We start from the raw sequence: 18,098 nt of genomic DNA, 5'->3' as shown, positions 1-18,098 counted from the left end.
AGAGAATATAATTTAGGGTTGATAGAATAATTATTCATTTATATAATGACTGAGTTAGGGTATGTCTGGTCTCATCAGTGGATCAATAGCTTTAATGTGCTACTGATTCAAAATATTTATCAGTATCAGTATCTTTTTTATTTGTTAATTAATGTGATCAGAATGTCTCACTTCTGTAAAAAATGTTTAGCAGGACAGCAATGAATAAGTCTTTTTTCATAACTCAAGGAATATTTTTACACTTCTGAGTGATATGTAAAAATATTAATCCACATGTAGAAATCTGATTTGTTGCTCTGTGTTATTTTCAGTTTTAATACGATAGAGTTTGATGAGAGGAAAATGTTCAGAAATGAAAAAAAGGTTTGGTGAGTTAGTTTGTCTCAGAGTCAGAAAGCCGTGAGCCGTGTCTCTGTGCAGTCAGAGGTTTTTGTACGGCGGCTCAATGAGTTTGTATCACTGTGGTGGACTTTTGGTGGAGGAACCAGACTGGAAGTTGGAAGTAAGTTTATATTGTTTTTATGGAGAAATACAATATTTTATATTTGAGGAATTATTTGAATATCTTAAACTGAGTAAAATATGTTTATTCATCATTTTAAACTATTTCAGGATTCATAGTTTTACTTATCTTTGTGGAAGTCGGTAGATCAGCTTTGATGATATTTTTCTATGTTTATGTCAAACTGTATTTTAGAAGCTTTAAAGTCCAAAGACTAAATTTGACCAATGAGTGGTTTAAATCTTAAATTCTCTATTAGAATAATGCCATGTGTGAAATTTAATTTGAAATAATTTGCAGTGTTTTTTTAAATAATGACTTCGCTCCATCTGAAGAACATTTAATGTTAGAACTGGTCTTCAGAAAATTCTTTTAACTGATGTATATTTTAACCTTTGAGAATGTTGAAGTAAAACTTATAATGTCACATGTGTTTGTTTTACATCCCGTACAGTTTCAGATATTTCTGGTAAAACTATGAGATGATTTTCTGTCTCTGCTGAGAGGTTTCTTAAAGGGAAGTGAAACAATGTGTTAGTCAGTGACTGATGGAGCAGAAATGACATGTGACAGAAACTTCTACAAGTGGAAAGTCAACTCTCTCACACTAAAGGTGTCCAACTGTCTGCTGTTTGATTGACAGTTTTATGGTTGCTGTCCTCTGATCTGACTGGTGTTTCCTAGGTGATACCCGTCCCACCCTGACGGTGTTCCCCCCCTCCACAGAGGGGCTGCAGAAGGGCAAGGCCACCCTCATGTGTCTGGCCAACAAGGGCTTCCCCTCAGACTGGAGTCTGTCCTGGAAGGTGGACGGCAGCAGCAGCAGCTTGGATCAGAGCACGAGCCGCTTTGTGCTGCAGAAGGACGGCCTCTACAGCTGGAGCAGCACCCTGAGGCTCCCTGCAGACCTGTGGGAGAAGGCCAGCTCTGTGACCTGTGAGGCCATCCAGGGCTGCCAGACTCCAGTCTCAGAGACACTGAGGACAGACCAGTGTTCCCAGTCCTGACCTGACTCACTGGGACTCTGAAACTGGTTCTGTTCTGTTCCTGCTCTCAGTCTTTTTGCTTTAAAAGTCTTACTGATTTCATCTTAAAGGTGTTTCTTGCTTCTGTTCGTTTGAAATAATAAAAACAAATCAAACTTGTATTTTTACTTCTTTTTCATGACATTTGAACCTTACAGCACTAAAATAAGTTAGATAGATTATCTGAGTCCAAAAGGAGGCTCTAAATATCACACTACTTTGATAGAGATTGTTATATCTAATTTTCTTTGGTTGTTAGGAAATATCTACAGGGCAGGATTACTGTTCCAGCAACACATCATCAGTCCGGTAAAACAAACCTGTCTCAGCACCATCTAACAGACCAGGATGGAGACTGAGGCCCAAATATAGTCAAACTTTAATTAACATTGACACTAACAATGACTCTCACTTACTGTATATCAGGTCTTGAAACAGATCCATGTCCAACATTTCATGTCTGAAGTTTTACCTAAAAATTATTTTGATGATGATTTCACTCTAAAATGTGAAATTAACATTTTTAAACTTCCAATGTATAATATTTTTATTAATGGGAGGAACTGAAGGTCTTCAGAGATAAATGCCTTTTTTCACCATGGCCTGACATGGCTTTCTTCATGGTCTTCTAATAAGCAAGTAAGATTTAAGAAAGAAATTAGTGTCAGGAGTGGGATTTGAACCCACGCCTCCTTTTGGAGACCAGAAGTCCCTGTGCTAAGGAAGGAATGAAGCCTTGAGTCTGGCGCCTTAGACCACTCGGCCATCCTGACACCACTACTTCCCTGACTGTGTAAAATATGACAAACGTGAACCAAAATGCAAAACGCTACTCCACTTGACTATATTCGACTCAGGTTTTAGGGTTTTCCATGAGGTAGTAACAGCTGGTAGCAGCTACATTTTTAGCACCTACACGGCAGGGATTCGAGTTGAGTCCAGCCGAAAATGTGACGTCTACAGACTGCAGGCCACTGATTGGCCAGGGAGTGATGTCACTGGATGAGTAATGAAAGCAAGAGAGGGCCAGAGGCCATGGGTTGTTATTCAGATTTTCCTTCTTTTGTTTTAAAGTGAATGATCATACTTGAGCAAAAAGGGAATACAGAAATGACATGAGCCCAAAGAAAGGTAAACGTAATGCTCTTGTGCAAGTTTGAATGTTTTTTATTCATATTGTGCATTACAGGAGGTTTGTGATCATTCAAAGAGGCACCACTGAGGACGCTGTGATGGTGGTAACAGAGCTGAACTTTGACTTTAAGTGCTGGATCAAACATCTGTTGATTATTAAAACTGCTACGCCCAACGTGGGGCTCGAACCCACGACCCTGAGATTAAGAGTCTCATGCTCTACCGACTGAGCTAGCCGGGCCATTCACATGTTATAAAACATGCCTTCCGAAAAAAAAGAAGAGATAAAACAAGCCAAAGTCAACTTTCAGAGATTTCAAATGACATCGGAACACATTCCTCCCTTTTCAACCTCTACCTATTCCACTCGACTGGATCCCACTCAGCTGTTAGGGTTTTCCAAGAGGTAATACCACCTGGCACAAGGTGGTACATTTTTAGCACCTACTCGGTCGGGGTCGAGTTGAGTCCAGCCGAAAATGTGACATTTACAGACTGCAGGCAACTGATTGGCCAGGGAATGATGTCACTGGATGAGTCCTGAAAGCCACTCCTTAACAAGAACCCGGCAACAGCAACAGTTGGATTTGATGTATTCTGTGATCATCAACGAGGTGGATTGCTAGACGCAAAGACATACACCAAGTAGCTTGTATACCTTTGCCTTGATGTCCCAAATACTTGTGTCATGTTTGTGTCACATAAAACTGACATCACAGGACTTTTGGACCTCCTTGCTATAAGAACCCCGCCCACATTGAGGTGGTTTGAGTAAGTACGAGTGGAAAAGAGCTTAATGTAGCAGGAGAACTGCCTCCTCGCACAGCAGAATTGTGTATGTTAATGGGAGGAACTGAAGGCCCGTCTTCAGAGATAAATTCCCTTTTTCACCATGGCCTGACATGGCTTTCTTCACGGTCTTCTAATAAGCAAGTAAGATTCAAGCAAGAAATTAGTGTCAGGAGTGGGATTTGAACCCACGCCTCCTTTTGGAGACCAGAAGTCCCTGTGCTAAGGAAGGAATGAAGCCTTGAGTCTGGCGCCTTAGACCACTCGGCCATCCTGACACCATTACTTCCCTGACTGTGTAAAATATGATAAACGTGAACCAAAATGCAAAACGCTACTCTACTTGACTATATTCGACTCAGGTTTTAGGGTTTTCCTTGAGGTAGTAACAGCTGGTAGCAGCTACATTTTTAGCACCTACACAGCAGGGATTCGAGTTGAGTCCAGCCGAAAATGTGACGTCTACAGATTGCAGGCCACTGATTGGCCAGGGAGTGATGTCACTGGATGAGTAATGAAAATAAGAGAGGGCCAGAGGCCATGGGTTGTTATTCAGATTTTCCTTCTTTTGTTTTAAAGTGAATGATCATACTTGAGCAAAAAGGGAATACAGAAATGACATGAGCCCAAAGAAAGGTAAACGTAATGCTCTTGCGCAAGTTTGAATGTTTTTGATTCATATTGTGCATTTCAGGAGGTTTGTGATCATTCAAAGAGGCGCCACTGAGGACGCTGTGATGGTGGTAACAGAGCTGAACTTTGACTTTAAGTGCTGGATCAAACTTTTGTTGATTATTAATACTGCTACGCCCAACGTGGGGCTCGAACCCACGACCCTGAGATTAAGAGTCTCATGCTCTACCGACTGAGCTAGCTGGGCTATTCACATGTTATAAAACATGCCTTCCGAAAAAAAAAGAAGAGATAAAACAAGCCAAAGTCAACTTTCAGAGATTTCAAATGACATCGGAACACATTCCTCCCTTTTCAACCTCTACCTACTCCACTCGACTGGATCCCACTCAGCTGTTAGGATTTTCCTTGAGGTAATACCACCTGGCACAAGGTGGTACATTTTTAGCACCTACTCGGTCGGGGTCGAGTTGAGTCCAGCCGAAAATGTGACATTTACACACTGCAGGCAACTGATTGGCCAGGGAGTGATGTCACTGGATGAGTCATGAAAGCCACTCCTTAACAAGAACCCGGCAACAGCAACAGTTGGATTTGATGTATTCTGTGATCATCAACGAGGTGGATTACTAGATGCAAAGACACAGACCAAGTAGCAGGTATACCTTCGCCTTGATGTCCTAAATTGTTGTGTCATGTTTTGTCCAATAAAAGTGACATCACAGGACTTTTGGACCTCCTTGCTATAACGACCCCACCCACATTGAGGTGGTTGTGAGTAAGTACGAGTGGAAAAGAGCTTAATGTAGCAGGAGAACTGCCTCATCGCACATTAGAATTGTGTATGTTAATGGGAGGAACTGAAGGCCCGTCTTCAGAGATAAATGCCCTTTTTCCCCATGGCCTGACATGGCTTTCTTCATGGTCTTCTAATAAGCAAGTAAGATTCAAGCAAGAAATTAGTGTCAGGAGCAGGATTTGAACCCACGCCTCCTTTTGGAGACCAGAAGTCCCTGTCCTAAGGAAGGAATGAAGCCTTGAGTCTGGCGCCTTAGACCGCTCGGCCATCCTGACACCACTACTTCCCTGACCGTGTAAAATATGACAAACGTGAACCAAAATGCAAAACGCTACTCTACTTGACTATATTCGACTCAGGTTTTAGGGTTTTCCATGAGGTAGTAACAGCTGGTAGCAGCTACATTTTTAGCACCTATGTAACCGGTGGTGTTTATCTGCACCCTGCGTTGTGATTATTTTTGACTGATTACCACACGGACACAGGACCCGAAGTTTTCATTGGAGGCGATCTTCATTTATTTTCTGGAAACTCTGGAAACATGTACGGCACACACAGATATGCAATGAGAGGTGTGCCCCGATACAGCGTCTGTACAATTAAATCATAAAAGAAATGACAAACAATGAGTTTTTAAGCTAGCAATAAATAGCTTGTATATGCAGCTAGCACACAGAGCCACAAAGCTCACCTTTCCCATCAAGTGCAGTTGGCAAAAGGGGAGAGGTTAGGGCGAGGGGTGGCTCATAAAGGGAGGTGCTGCACTCAAAGAGCCCCACAGGTACAAGGACAAAGGAGAACTCTCCCACATGACAAATATGGGGCACACACATAAATTATAACGTTTTAAACATATTTTGGGTAATTATATAAAAAAAGAAATATACATCAACATGTCGACAGTGTTATACCCATATGGAAAAGATATAGATAAATCTTACACAATTTGTATGTCCTTTGCCTGAAACTTGTATGTAAAGCATACAACTGTGAAACCAGATATAAGATCCTTAGTAAATCTGAACAAAATGAAACTTGTATGACTTGGGTATTTATAAGAACAATATAGACAGTAATGTTGCATACAATACCCTTAGTAGGAAAGTGTAATATCAAACTTATATAAGTTGGACAATTATCAGTTAAACTAAACTGTTGCAAACATTGTAGAAAATACTTGATTTGATTAGACAGTGAATTTACAGGGAAAAGCACGAGTTGAGTAAAAGCAGGTTTTCAACTCGTAATGATAATATACTGGTTTTTTTTGTTTTTTGCTAAGTCAAGCATTTTTGCAAAATATTGTATGTGTACATTTTAGGAGCAATTATATACAATCATATTCATTTCATTCTTGTTGTAGAAATATTTTTAATTTTGCAAAAGATCAGCAGATTACATTAGAATAATGTTAAAGTAGTAATTTGGACAAATATTTCCTTTTCTGCTCAAAATACTTGCTTGTTGGAACTGCACTAACTGTAACTGTAACCTTAACGTCACTTATGAGCTGCAGAGAGCGTGCATATACATTTTTTTCCATCTCGTCAAAGTCTGTGTAGGAACGTTTCTCCGCAGCCAGTCTCTTTCTGTTGTGTTAGGTCCCACGACTTTTCTTTTCGGCATGTCGAAAGTAACAGAAGCCAGTTCGACCCTCGGTTTACCACGCTGTGGAAAGCAAATGGCCACTCGAACCCATTTTACCCAGGAAGTTAAAAGTTTGTTTTTATCCCTGAGAGCGTTGATTTGCGAGGAGTATCAGGATACGTCAATCAAAGACACCGTAGGGCGGGTCATGCCCATCATTGATGCCAAGGTATACCTGGTAGCTATCAACGCGAGACCTTTGCACGATCTCCCTAGCCACCTAGCGATAGCTGCACCTGTTACGGTGTTTACTGCTCGGAAGCAGTGGACTGCTCGGTCTGCTCTTCGGTCTGCACAGTTTTACATTGGACGCATTGATATCAACGGGAGGCAAAAATAGCGCCAAGCGAAGTGAGGTCTGACTTTTTCCTGGACAACATTTTGTGATGCAAATAGTAGTAGTAAACACGCATTACAAGTTGACAATTTAAATTACATAAATATTTTTTTAAGTTGAGCCTCTGAGATGGCTGTAGTATAGCCTACTGTTAGCTAAATGTATCATAATAACAGCAATGATGTGGACGATGCTATATTTTTGATTTGCTGCTGTGAATATTCATGTACTTTATGTTTTTTGCCTTTACAGGAGTAAGCAAAGCAGTGTGGCGGACTTTTTTCATAAAAAGAACCAGGCACCTTGCACACCCCAGGAGGCTAGTGTGTACACAAACAGGATCGTTTCTATGATTGTGAAGGACATGAGGCCCCTTGCGATTGTTGAAGGTGAAGGCTTCCATGAAATGATAAACACTTTCCACTCAGGATACACCCTTCCATCCAGGCGCCACTTCACTGACTTAATGGAGAAGAAGTATATGGTTACCATGGACAAAGTGAAAAGTGAACTAGAAAAATAGCCAAATTTCCAAACTATCCCTAACAACTGATGCTTGGACCATTCTGGCCACTGAGGCATATTTAGGTGTCACCTGTCATTTCATTAATGAAAATTAGGAGCTGACCTCGTTTAGCTTAACTACAATGCCGCTTGAGGAGCGCCACACTGCTGAAAATATTGCCTCTTGGGTTGAGATGGTGGCAGATAAATTTGATTTCTCCCTTCGAGATGATGTACTGGCGATTGTACATGATAACGCAGCAAATGTTGTTGCAGCTCTTCGCATCCTAGAGGAGAAACATGGGGTAGCATCACATCGTTGTGCCGGCCATACGCTTCAGTTGGTGGTAAATCATGCCTTGAAGAACAACCCCATGATCGACAGGACACTCGGGGCTGCATGGTCTCTTGTGAAGCATTTCAAGAAAAGCTAGCAGCAGGCTGAAACAGAAACAAAAACAGTGGGGTACATCTGAGCATACCCTGCTCCAGGATGTGTCTGTAAGATGGAACAGCTCATACTACATGGTGAGTCGCCTTTTGGAACAACGGTGGCCGATGGTCGCAACACTTTCTGACCCAGACGTTACACAGCGTGGGAAGCAATACATGGATTTGAGGAATGATCAGTGGATCTTACTAGAGGAACTGGAGCAGGTCCTCAAGCCTTTCGAACAGGCCACTGTTTTTCTCAGTGGAGAGTCCTATGTCACAATATCTGTTTTACCTCCACTGCTGAAGGGTCTCCATAAGTCTACAAAGAAAACCACATACAAGTCTGCTTCTGTGAACTCTTTTCAGATTGCTGCAGACCAAGAGATGAAGGCAAGGTGGGAGTCTGAGTCTGCTTCAAAGAGAATGGACAAAATGTGGCCATCATTGCTGCTGCCCTTGACCCCCGCTTTCGTAGGATGAAGTTCCTGTCACCCGAGGATGCTTTGAAGGTACAAGTACAAATTCAGGCTCTGATAATTTATATCAAAAGAGCCAAGCAACAACTGGAAACGATTGAGCAGGAGCACTCGGCCTCTCCCCAGCAAAAGAACACCTCTTTGCTGGACATTCTGCTTGGCTCTGCGTAGTGTGACAAGATGAGGTCAATCGCCACGTGCAACTGCTTCAACTGTGCGAGAGCCTCACGAGCGGCGACCAGGATTTCAAACAAGTTTGATTTTCATCCGAACGATCGGGAGGTGGTCGGGAGGGCTTAATTGTTTGTCGTTACCCCATGTATACTACACGATGCGAGACGCACGATTGAGCCAAAACTTGGTCCGATCTCCAAAATAGTCGCACGAGTGAAAGTCTTGTCGACATCGGGCCAAAAATAGCACAGTGCATGCCCAGCTTCAGGAGGCCAGTGCCTTATCCACGTGACTATTCAAAATAAAAAACACAACTTAAAGAGATCGGGTAAACGATCCTCTAATCCATTTAACAAAAGTGAAAGATTTCAGTCTTTTGACAACAATAATTCTTATTTTTTACTTATATCAGAAAAGTGGACATTGGAGAACACTCGTGAGCACACCAAACTAGTTTTAATTAAGAGTGTGTAGAAAGGTTTTCAGAGTTGGTCAAGTGTCAACTGTGATGTTGCTGAGTGTTACATCATCTTTTCCAGGTTTTTTAATGAGAGATGTCGAGTTTGATTTGAAAATGTATACATAGCAGAGGATGGTTTTGGTCCATTGACCTCTGGGTTATGGGCCCAGCACGCTTCCGCTGCGCCACTCTGCTACACACCTTAGATGGGATTTTCGGCTCTTTTTCGAGATGCGGCTCTAATGGCTCTTCTTACTGTGGAGAGCCGACTCTTTCGGCTCCCAAACGGCTCCCCATATATATTTTTACATTATTAATTATTAATAGCTTAAACCTAATTTTATAACATTTTGTTTCATTATTGACATTGTTAAGCACTTATGATGAGTAAAAATGCTGCATAACAATGCTTTATAAATAAAAGTTTTATTATAACCAATTAAATTATCACAAAATAGCACCACTTCCACAAAAATAACTTAAAATAAATTAAACAGATAAAATACAAACACCCACCACAATATGAAAAAGTATCAAAGCAGCTTCATGACAAAAAAGGTGCCACAATACAAATATCAAATACAGTTCTATTAAATTATAGTATAAAACTATGAAGGATAAAAAAAGACCATGTGAACAACACCAGTTTTTAACTAATAGGCCTAGAGATGGAGAACACCTCCATCTGCAAGGTACCGAAGGACAAAAAAACCGATGTGGGGAAAAAAACTGTCGGCTCTGTGGCACTTCCAGAGCACAAGCGCAACGACAGGGAGGCAGAGAGACAGCGAGATACTGAAGAAAAAAAAACGGTTCCTGTCGTTCACTTCAAAGAGTCAGCTCTTAGAGCCGGATTGTTCGCGACCGACACATCACTACTACACACCTCAGATGGGACTTGAACCCACAATCCCTGGCTTAGGAGGCCAGTGCCTTATCCATTTGGCCAAAAATGGGGCAAAAGGGACTACCCGGCGAGGGGAAAGAAAAAACAAGAGAGGAAAAAGGGGGGAAAGAGAGAGAAAGAAAAGGAGGAGAACGTACACTTTATATACTTTTTATCTACTCTTCTATCTTCTCAACATTGTTTACACACAGTTCTGCACTTATTGCAAGGTTTATCATCACTTTAATAGTCATGTCTCTTGCGGGATACATATCACTTGCATCTTAGCTTGCGCTCTCGTCTCGCAATGTATTTTGGGTAATGTAGTCATTTTAACACAGGAACTCTTTTTCCATACAAATCACCAAAGTAATAACCCTGTGATTATGCAATTACGCACATGAATGCATTTAATATGATGAAATGAATATGATACAATATTAAAATTATTAACTCAAATTTCCATATGCTACATTTAAAGTTAAAACAGTATTAACAGTCTACAACTGTAAATGTAAATAACTCCCTATCATGTTTCCCCTCCTTCTTTATTGTAATCTCAATTATTTGAGAGACTGCATCTGTGCAGCACAAATGATTGAAACAAATTCCAAATTGAGCAGCAAAGAGTGTTGTGTTTTGTGAATAAATGTAAATGATTCTGGCTTTGGTTTTCACAATCACATTCAGTGGATGACACTCACTGTCCTGTTATTCAAGAGGATTCTGTTATAAAGTATGTTAAGTCCCTCCTGTCTCACTGAAACAGAACCGAACAGAACAGAACTTTTGGCACTCTCTCACACATACATACATACACACACACACACACACACACACACACACACACACACACACACACACACACACACACACACACACACACACACACACACACACACACACACAATAACAGTCAATGAAAAGAATGAGTACATTTTTTTTTCTGCCCTCTTCCTCTTCATCTCCTCCATCCACTGGTCAAGTGGCACAACAGCTGTCTGTGGGCAGTAAATGTGGCCATAATACTGGCTGTGGCCAGTATCTTTGTTGCGGGGCTGGTGGCACAGACTACACTTGTTGTTCTCCACAGTGCGGACATAGGGCTTACGAGCAAGTGGTGGAGAGGGAATGGGTCCAGCAGGAGCAATCTGCACACCTTTACGATGTCATCGTTGCATCGTTTGTCGGGTGATCGGCATAACAATTCGGACCGTATTTGACACGCTCGCACGTCCACCGCACACACTTGCGAACCTACGAGTTTTTTGACCGAATGTTATCACATGACCAAAATAGGAAGCCACAAATCACGTGACTTTCAAACTGGAGGCAGCCATATTTGTGTCGTAGTCGTCCAACGTGACTAAGTGCGCTATTCCCATTGGCTGTTTAAATAATCCTGCACGATGACATCGGAACAGAGACCGCACACACATACGATTGTATTCGGAACAAGGAAAATTCGTATGGAAATATCAAACATGTTTGATTTGATCCGATGAAACGACAAACGACAAAATCGTTTGTCGGCTGCTACCGCACACCTTTACAATTCCCATGCGAAGTCATCGGGCCGACAAAATCGTACACGAATCGTGAAGGTGTGCGCCGGCCTTAAGGATAACTGTTGTCGGGCACCTACAGTCCTCCGCTCTACCAACTGAGCTATCGAAGGGAGCAAAGCCCACATCCTTTTCATTAATCCTGTATGAATGCATGTAACCAGGCTTAAGATGCGTATCATGGGACACCTGCAGTTCTCTGCTGTACCAAATGAGTTATGGAAGGGAGCCAGGGGCTTGGGCCTGTTTATCAGTTAAATAAACACAAAAAGTGATGAGAAACCATCAGTTTCAGATGCGTTTCAGATCAAATCAGCCTCAGTTTCTATCATGCATTTAGTCGTTACAAAAACATATCTGGCATCTATCTGGGAAAGTCTCCACATCGTCCAACACAGATGTTGATCCTCAATGTACCCTCACATTGTCCAGCGCAAAAGTCCAGCCTTTTTGTTTTGGTTCTTTTTTGTCAGGTCTATCCATCCATTCTTTTGGCACATGATTTTCATCTTCTGTTGTTAGGATATTTATACTTTGGGTGTGGCGGTGTGTGAAAACCCTCCCTTTAGAAGAGCTAAAAAACACAGAACATATGCGGCCTTGGCGACTCATTAAAAAGGCACTATTTCTCATTGGGGCCTGTTTGATACTTTGACCCCTTTTATGCTCTTTAAATGGGCAGACCTTCTGCATTTGTGCTGTTTGATTCTTTCAGACCTTTGATACGGGACAGAGGCCTGTAGACAAAATTATTTTTTTTAAAGTTTAAGAAATCTAAGTTGAAAGTGGGATCTTTTTTCAGCGATGCAAACAAATTAGATCGGGGGTTGCAGTGACCCAGATTTGAACCGGGGTTGCTGCGACCACAACGCAGAGTACTAACCACTATACGATCACGGCCGGTTGTGGGTTTTTGTCGTGTGTGGCTTTGATGTGATCCGAAACACCTTCGTATCCCAAGGATAGCATATGTAGCTCTGCGGCATGTGGCTGGCAGGCATGTTTTTTTTTTGTGTTTGGAGCAAAATCATTGACAGCAGAGATAAAGAGGAAGACGAGCTTTCCTTACGGTGTGGGGTCAGCCACATGTGTTGCAAGACGACACACTGTGAGGTATCTTTGGGGCGTAAGTGAGCTGGGATACCCAGGGAGTAGAAGGTTTAAATCAATCCTGTTCTATAGCAGTGGGAGAAGTGAGAGACTAAAACCAGCGTGCCGAGCTAGCCAGGAGTTGAACCTAGAATCTTCTGATCCGTAGTCAGACGCATTATCCATTGCGCCACTAGCCCTTGGCAAGTGCTATAGAGAGTGGAACAGTCTTTCGTAAAACAGCATATTCCAAAAGCTTTGAAAGGATTGACGGAGTTGGCCAAAAGAGCCTCTGTATACAAAAGCTTGGCACATCCTTCGAGCCGGAATTGAACCAGCAACCTAAGGATAACTGTTGTTGGGCACCTACAGTCCTCCGCTCTACCAACTGAGCTATCGAAGGGAGCAAAGCCCACATCCTTTTCATGAATCCTGTATGAATGCATGTAACCAGGCTTAAGATGCATATCATGGGACACCTGCAGTTCTCTGCTGTACCAAATGAGTTATGGAAGGGAGCCAGGGGCTTTGGCCTGTTTATCAGTTAAATAAACACAAAAAGTGATGAGAAACCATCAGTTTCAGATGCGTTTCAGATCAAATCAGCCTCAGTTTCTATCATGCATTTAGTCGTTACAAAAAGATATCTGGCATCTATCTGGGAAAGTCTCCACATCGTCCAACACAGATGTTGATCCTCAATATACCCTCACATTGTCCAGCGCAAAAGTCCAGCCTTTTTGTTTTGGTTCTTTTTTGTCAGGTATATCCATCCATTCATTTGGCACACGATTTTCATCTTCTGTTGTTAGGATGTTTATACTTTGGGTGTGGCGGTGTGTGAAAACCCTCCCTTTAGAAGAGCTCAAAAACACAGAACATATGCGGCCTTGGCGACTCATTAAAAAGGCACTATTTCTCATTGGGGCCTGTTTGATACTTTGACCCCTTTTATGCTCTTTAAATGGGCAGACCTTCTGCATTTGTGCTGTTTGATTCTTTCAGACCTTTGATACGGGACAGAGGCCTGTAGACAAAATTATTTTTTTTAAAGTTTAAGAAATGTAAGTGGGATCTTTTTTCAGCGATGCAAACAAATCCTGTCGGGGGGTTGCCGTGACCTGGATTCGAACCTGGGTTGCTGCGACCACAACGCAGAGTACTAACCACTATACTATCACGGCCGGTTGTGGGTTGTTGTCGTGTGTGGCTTTGATGTGATCCGAAACACCTTGGTATCCCAAGGATAGCATATGTAGCTCTGCGGCATGTGGCTGGCAGGCATGGTTTTTTTTTGTGTTTGGAGCAAAATCATTGACAGCAGAGATAAAGAGGAAGACGAGCTTTCCTTACGGTGTGGGGTCAGCCACATGTGTTGCAAGACGACACACTGTGAGGTATCTTTGGGGCCTAAGTGAGCTGGGATACCCAGGGAGTAGAAGGTTTAAAGCGATCCTGTTCTATAGCAGTGGGAGAAGTGAGAGACTAAAACCAGCATGCCGAGCTAGCCAGGAGTTGAACCTAGAATCTTCTGAGCCGTAGTCAGACGCGTTATCCATTGCGCCACTAGCCCTTAGCAAATCTGATAGAGAGTGGAACAGTCTTTCGTAAAACAGCATATTCCAAAAGCTTTGAAAGGATTGACGGAGTTGGCCAAAAGAGCCTCTGTATACAAAATCTTGGCACATCCTTCGAGCCGGAATTGAACCAGCGACCTAAGGATAACTGTTGTTGGGCACCTACAGTCCTCCGCTCTACCAACTGAGCTATCGAAGGGAGCAAAGCCAACATCCTTTTCATGAATCCTGTATGAATGCATGTAACCAGGCTTAAGCTGCATATCATGGGACACCTGCAGTTCTCTGCTGTACCAAATGAGTTATGGAAGGGAGCCAGGGTTTTGGGCCTGTTCATCAGTTAAATAAACACAAAAAGTGATGAGAAACCATCAGTTTCAGATGCGTTTCAGATCAAATCAGCCCCAGTTTCTATCATGCATTTAGTCGTTACAAAAAGATATCTGGCATCTATCTGGGAAAGTCTCCACATCGTACAACACAGATGTTGATCCTCAATATACCCTCACATTGTCCAGCGCAAAAGTCCAGCCTTTTTGTTTTGGTTCTTTTTTGTCAGGTATATCCATCCATTCATTTGGCACATGATTTTCATCTTCTGTTGTTAGGATGTTTATACTTTGGGTGTGGCGGTGTGTGAAAACCCTCCCTTTAGAAGAGCTCAAAAACACAGAACATATGCGGCCTTGGCGACTCATTAAAAAGGCACTATTTCTCATTGGGGCCTGTTTGATACTTTGACCCCTTTTATGCTCTTTAAATGGGCAGACCTTCTGCATTTGTGCTGTTTGATTCTTTCAGACCTTTGATACGGGACAGAGGCCTGTAGACAAATTCTTTTTTTTTTAAAGTTTAAGAAATCTAAGTTGAAAGTGGGATCTTTTTTCAGCGATGCAAACAAATTCGGTCGGGGGGTTGCCGTGACCCGGATTCGAACCGGGGATGCTGCGACTACAACGCAGAGTACTAACCACTATACGATCACGGCCGGTTGTGGGTTTTTGTCGTGTGTGGCTTTGATGTGATCCGAAACACCTTCGTATCCCAAGGATTGCATATGTAGCTCTGCGGCATGTGGCTGGCAGGCATGTTTTTTTTTGTGTTTGGAGTAAAATCATTGACAGCAGAGATAAAGAGGAAGACGAGCTTTCCTTACGGTGTGGGGTCAGCCACATGTGTTGCAAGACGACACACTGTGAGGTATCTTTGGGGCGTAAGTGAGCTGGGATACCCAGGGAGTAGAAGGTTTAAAGCGATCCTGTTCTATAGCAGTGGGAGAAGTGAGAGACTAAAACCAGCGTGCCAAGCTTGCCAGGAGCTGAACCTAGAAACTTCTGATCCGTAGTCAGACGCATTATCCATTGCACCACAAGCCCTTAGCAAATCCGATAGAGAGTGGAACAGTCTTTCGTAAAACAGCATATTCCAAAAGCTTGGCCAAAAGAGCCTCTGTATACAAAAGCTTGGCACATTCTTCGAGCCGGAATTGAACCAGCGACCTCAGGATAACTGTTGTTGGGCACCTACAGTCCTCCGCTCTACCAACTGAGCTATCGAAGGGAGCAGCACCAACATTCTTTTCATGAATCCTGTATGAATGCATGTAACCAGGCTTAAAGGGATAGTTCGCCTCTTTTGACATGAAGCTGTACAACATCCCATACTAGAAATATTATTTATGAACATTTTCTTACGCCCCGCTGCGTCCTGTGAGCTGAGTTACAGCCTCGTTTTGGGGGTGAAGTAAGTAGTCCGGCTAGTTGGCTGGGGCTTCACATATAAAGCGTTTTTCTTCTCAAAAGAATATGTATTCAAAAGAGTAAAACATTTCTATCACAAAATCGTATATTGCGAAAAAGTTACACCTCACAATGGCTTGGCACTAGGTTGCAGTATCAATGCGCGCTGCCAACAGCTGCGCCTGTTTCACGGTGTTTACTGCTCGGAAAGTTAGCGTAATCATGTCTGACTACGACACTGATGATGAAGACATCCCTTTTACCACAGAGCTAAAGAGATATCTTTATGAACCAGAATATACAGATGCCGAACTTCCCCAGATGGAGTTAGAACGGGCAGAGAGAGAGAGGAGGGACAGAGAAGTGGTCCCAGCTGAAGTTGGAGCCACAGCTGCAGCTGTGAGACACAGGGTGACCGCCGACAAATGGTGGTGCACTTGTTCGAAGCGCCCAGTAATGCCAACGGAGGTGGAAAGACTGTACCACAATATAAAGTATATACAACAAAAAAAGTTTGTAAATGCTCAAAAAGTATAAATGAGTACACTTGTGTCTTCTTTTTAATTTCTTCCAGCCACTGCTCTTTAGTTAGAGTTTCACCAGAGGGACTTTTGCCAATTTACCCTCTATATTGGCTGTGTCATGTTTCAGCAATTCTGAACTGCCCGCATTTTTTGCACGTGTTGTGCAAAACTTTGCGGGTCAGTTTTCGGGGTGCTCTATTAGGGTGAGTGGAGCCTGCTATGGGAGCCGGAGCAGGGGCCAGAGGAGGGACCAAAACAGGAGCCAGAGCAGGAGCATGTGGAGGAGTGGCAGAGAACGTTCAAAAACTCTGTGTCTGTAGAGTAGTGGGGATAACATGAACCTGTGAGGCCACTGGAGCAATTGTCATTACCTGAGGCCTTTTGGGTGGAGCAGGGAGAAGCTGCTGCTGTCCTGGTGGATTTGTATCATCTGTAAATTGCAGCTTTCTTTTTAATTTGTGTTAGGTGGTAAACTGTAAATATTTTTTTGGTTCTGAATGTGGTATGGCATAATGGGGACGTATATTGGCGGGGAGAAGTGGGTCAGCAGCTACAGAAAACCGGCTAGGAAGGTTTAGCCCTTGTTGCACCACAGCCGTTTCCTGCCTTTTCACCCTTTGATTATGCCACTGAACCAGGGTGGTATAGCTCACATCCACCAGCTGCAAGGTAGTCTGCTGCATGATAGCTCCGTTTGCTAAAATGAGCTGCCTGATCTTTCTGTAGTCCTGAAGGATCAGATCCCATCTTGAGAATGTGCCTGTCCCTCTTTTTTTTGGACTACGATGGATCCTGCAGAGGCGAACAAAGATGGGCTCCACTAGGCGGCAGCAGTCTGGCCATTGGGCAGATGGGGCTGTGGTTGTTAAGGCATGACGCTTCATACTTTCCACCCCAGGGGTAAATTCCTGCCTCTTTTTGGGGGACCTAAACCTCCCAGTGTTCAGCTTGTCCTGGTGCCTTGCAGCAAATACCACCCTCTGCTTGTCAAAGTCCAGCAGGCTCTGCCACAGAGCAACAATGCTGCTCACCTACACAGGGAAATAACACAATTGTACATGAGGACACAGCAATGTTCCAGTGAGCTGAGGAGTGTGCATAGTGCATGTATGCAGCAAGCAACAACACGTTACTGACCTCCTGGTTGCTCAGCGTCACAGAGGTTTTGTTCCTCAGCTCCACCAGATACTCAGCCAAGCTGTCCACTTTGTCCAGGCCTGGTACGCCTGCCTCATCTAAACCCTAAGACAACACAACCAACAGAACAGATATTAGTTAAAGGACATTTTGTTCAAGTTTTCTTTTATCTATCTACTATTCTACAGTTTACTATATATTTCACACCTCAGACATACGGCCAGCTATGACAGGCTGGGTGGAGGGAGCAGGTTTGTGGAGGGAGCAGGCTGGGTGGAGGGAGCAGAATGGGTGGAGAAAGCAGGCTGAGTGGAGAAAGCAGGCTGGGTGGAGGGAGTAGGCTGGGTGGAGAAAGCAGGCTGGGTGGAGGGAGCAGGTTGGGTGGAGAAAGCAGGCTGGGTGGAGGGAGCAGGTTGGGTGGAGAAAGCAGGCTGGGTGGAGAAAGCAGGCTGGGTGGAGGGAGCAGGCTGGGTGGAGGGAGTAGGCTGGGTGGAGAAAGCAGGCTGGGTGGAGGGAGCAGGCTGGGTGGAGGGAGCAGGCTGGGTGGAGGGAGCAGGTTGGGTGGAGGGAGCAGGCTGGGTGGAGAAAGCAGGCTGGGTGGAGAAAGCAGGCTTGAGTGGAGAGAGCAGGCTGGGTGGAGGGAGCAGGCTGGGTGGAGAAAGCAGG

The 18,098-nt window shown here is 43.4% G+C and overlaps 10 non-coding genes and 1 gene segment (V, D, J or C); 1 reads left to right on the top strand and 10 right to left on the bottom strand.

Moving 5' to 3' along the window:
• Positions 1 to 419: 419 nt before the first annotated feature.
• LOC142385860 (Ig kappa-b4 chain C region-like) lies at positions 420 to 1,588 on the top strand. The segment is given in 2 exon segments: positions 420 to 502; positions 1,187 to 1,588. A coding segment is annotated over 1 exon segment (252 nt).
• A 601-nt stretch (positions 1,589 to 2,189) lies between these two features.
• On the bottom strand, positions 2,190 to 2,300 carry trnal-caa (transfer RNA leucine (anticodon CAA)). The gene is made up of 2 exons: positions 2,263 to 2,300; positions 2,190 to 2,235 (listed from the first exon to the last, which is right to left on the bottom strand). It is a non-coding gene; the product is annotated as a tRNA-Leu (tRNA).
• A 529-nt stretch (positions 2,301 to 2,829) lies between these two features.
• Positions 2,830 to 2,902, bottom strand: trnak-cuu (transfer RNA lysine (anticodon CUU)). The gene has a single exon. It is a non-coding gene; the product is annotated as a tRNA-Lys (tRNA).
• A 715-nt stretch (positions 2,903 to 3,617) lies between these two features.
• Positions 3,618 to 3,728, bottom strand: trnal-caa (transfer RNA leucine (anticodon CAA)). The gene is made up of 2 exons: positions 3,691 to 3,728; positions 3,618 to 3,663 (listed from the first exon to the last, which is right to left on the bottom strand). It is a non-coding gene; the product is annotated as a tRNA-Leu (tRNA).
• Positions 3,729 to 4,257: 529 nt separating this feature from the next.
• Positions 4,258 to 4,330, bottom strand: trnak-cuu (transfer RNA lysine (anticodon CUU)). The gene has a single exon. It is a non-coding gene; the product is annotated as a tRNA-Lys (tRNA).
• A 716-nt stretch (positions 4,331 to 5,046) lies between these two features.
• Positions 5,047 to 5,157, bottom strand: trnal-caa (transfer RNA leucine (anticodon CAA)). The gene is made up of 2 exons: positions 5,120 to 5,157; positions 5,047 to 5,092 (listed from the first exon to the last, which is right to left on the bottom strand). It is a non-coding gene; the product is annotated as a tRNA-Leu (tRNA).
• Positions 5,158 to 12,582: 7,425 nt separating this feature from the next.
• On the bottom strand, positions 12,583 to 12,655 carry trnar-acg (transfer RNA arginine (anticodon ACG)). The gene has a single exon. It is a non-coding gene; the product is annotated as a tRNA-Arg (tRNA).
• A 114-nt stretch (positions 12,656 to 12,769) lies between these two features.
• trnay-gua (transfer RNA tyrosine (anticodon GUA)) lies at positions 12,770 to 12,858 on the bottom strand. The gene is given in 2 exon segments: positions 12,770 to 12,805; positions 12,822 to 12,858. It is a non-coding gene; the product is annotated as a tRNA-Tyr (tRNA).
• Positions 12,859 to 13,567: 709 nt separating this feature from the next.
• On the bottom strand, positions 13,568 to 13,639 carry trnah-gug (transfer RNA histidin (anticodon GUG)). Its single transcript has one exon. It is a non-coding gene; the product is annotated as a tRNA-His (tRNA).
• A 316-nt stretch (positions 13,640 to 13,955) lies between these two features.
• On the bottom strand, positions 13,956 to 14,028 carry trnar-acg (transfer RNA arginine (anticodon ACG)). Its single transcript has one exon. It is a non-coding gene; the product is annotated as a tRNA-Arg (tRNA).
• Positions 14,029 to 14,142: 114 nt separating this feature from the next.
• trnay-gua (transfer RNA tyrosine (anticodon GUA)) lies at positions 14,143 to 14,231 on the bottom strand. The gene is given in 2 exon segments: positions 14,143 to 14,178; positions 14,195 to 14,231. It is a non-coding gene; the product is annotated as a tRNA-Tyr (tRNA).
• Positions 14,232 to 18,098: the final 3,867 nt, after the last annotated feature.

The sequence above is a fragment of the Odontesthes bonariensis genome, chromosome 8 (genome assembly GCF_027942865.1).
Source record: "Odontesthes bonariensis isolate fOdoBon6 chromosome 8, fOdoBon6.hap1, whole genome shotgun sequence".
In the NCBI taxonomy this organism is placed as follows: Eukaryota; Metazoa; Chordata; class Actinopteri; order Atheriniformes; family Atherinopsidae; genus Odontesthes; species Odontesthes bonariensis.
This window is presented reverse-complemented; position numbering and strand designations above follow the sequence as displayed.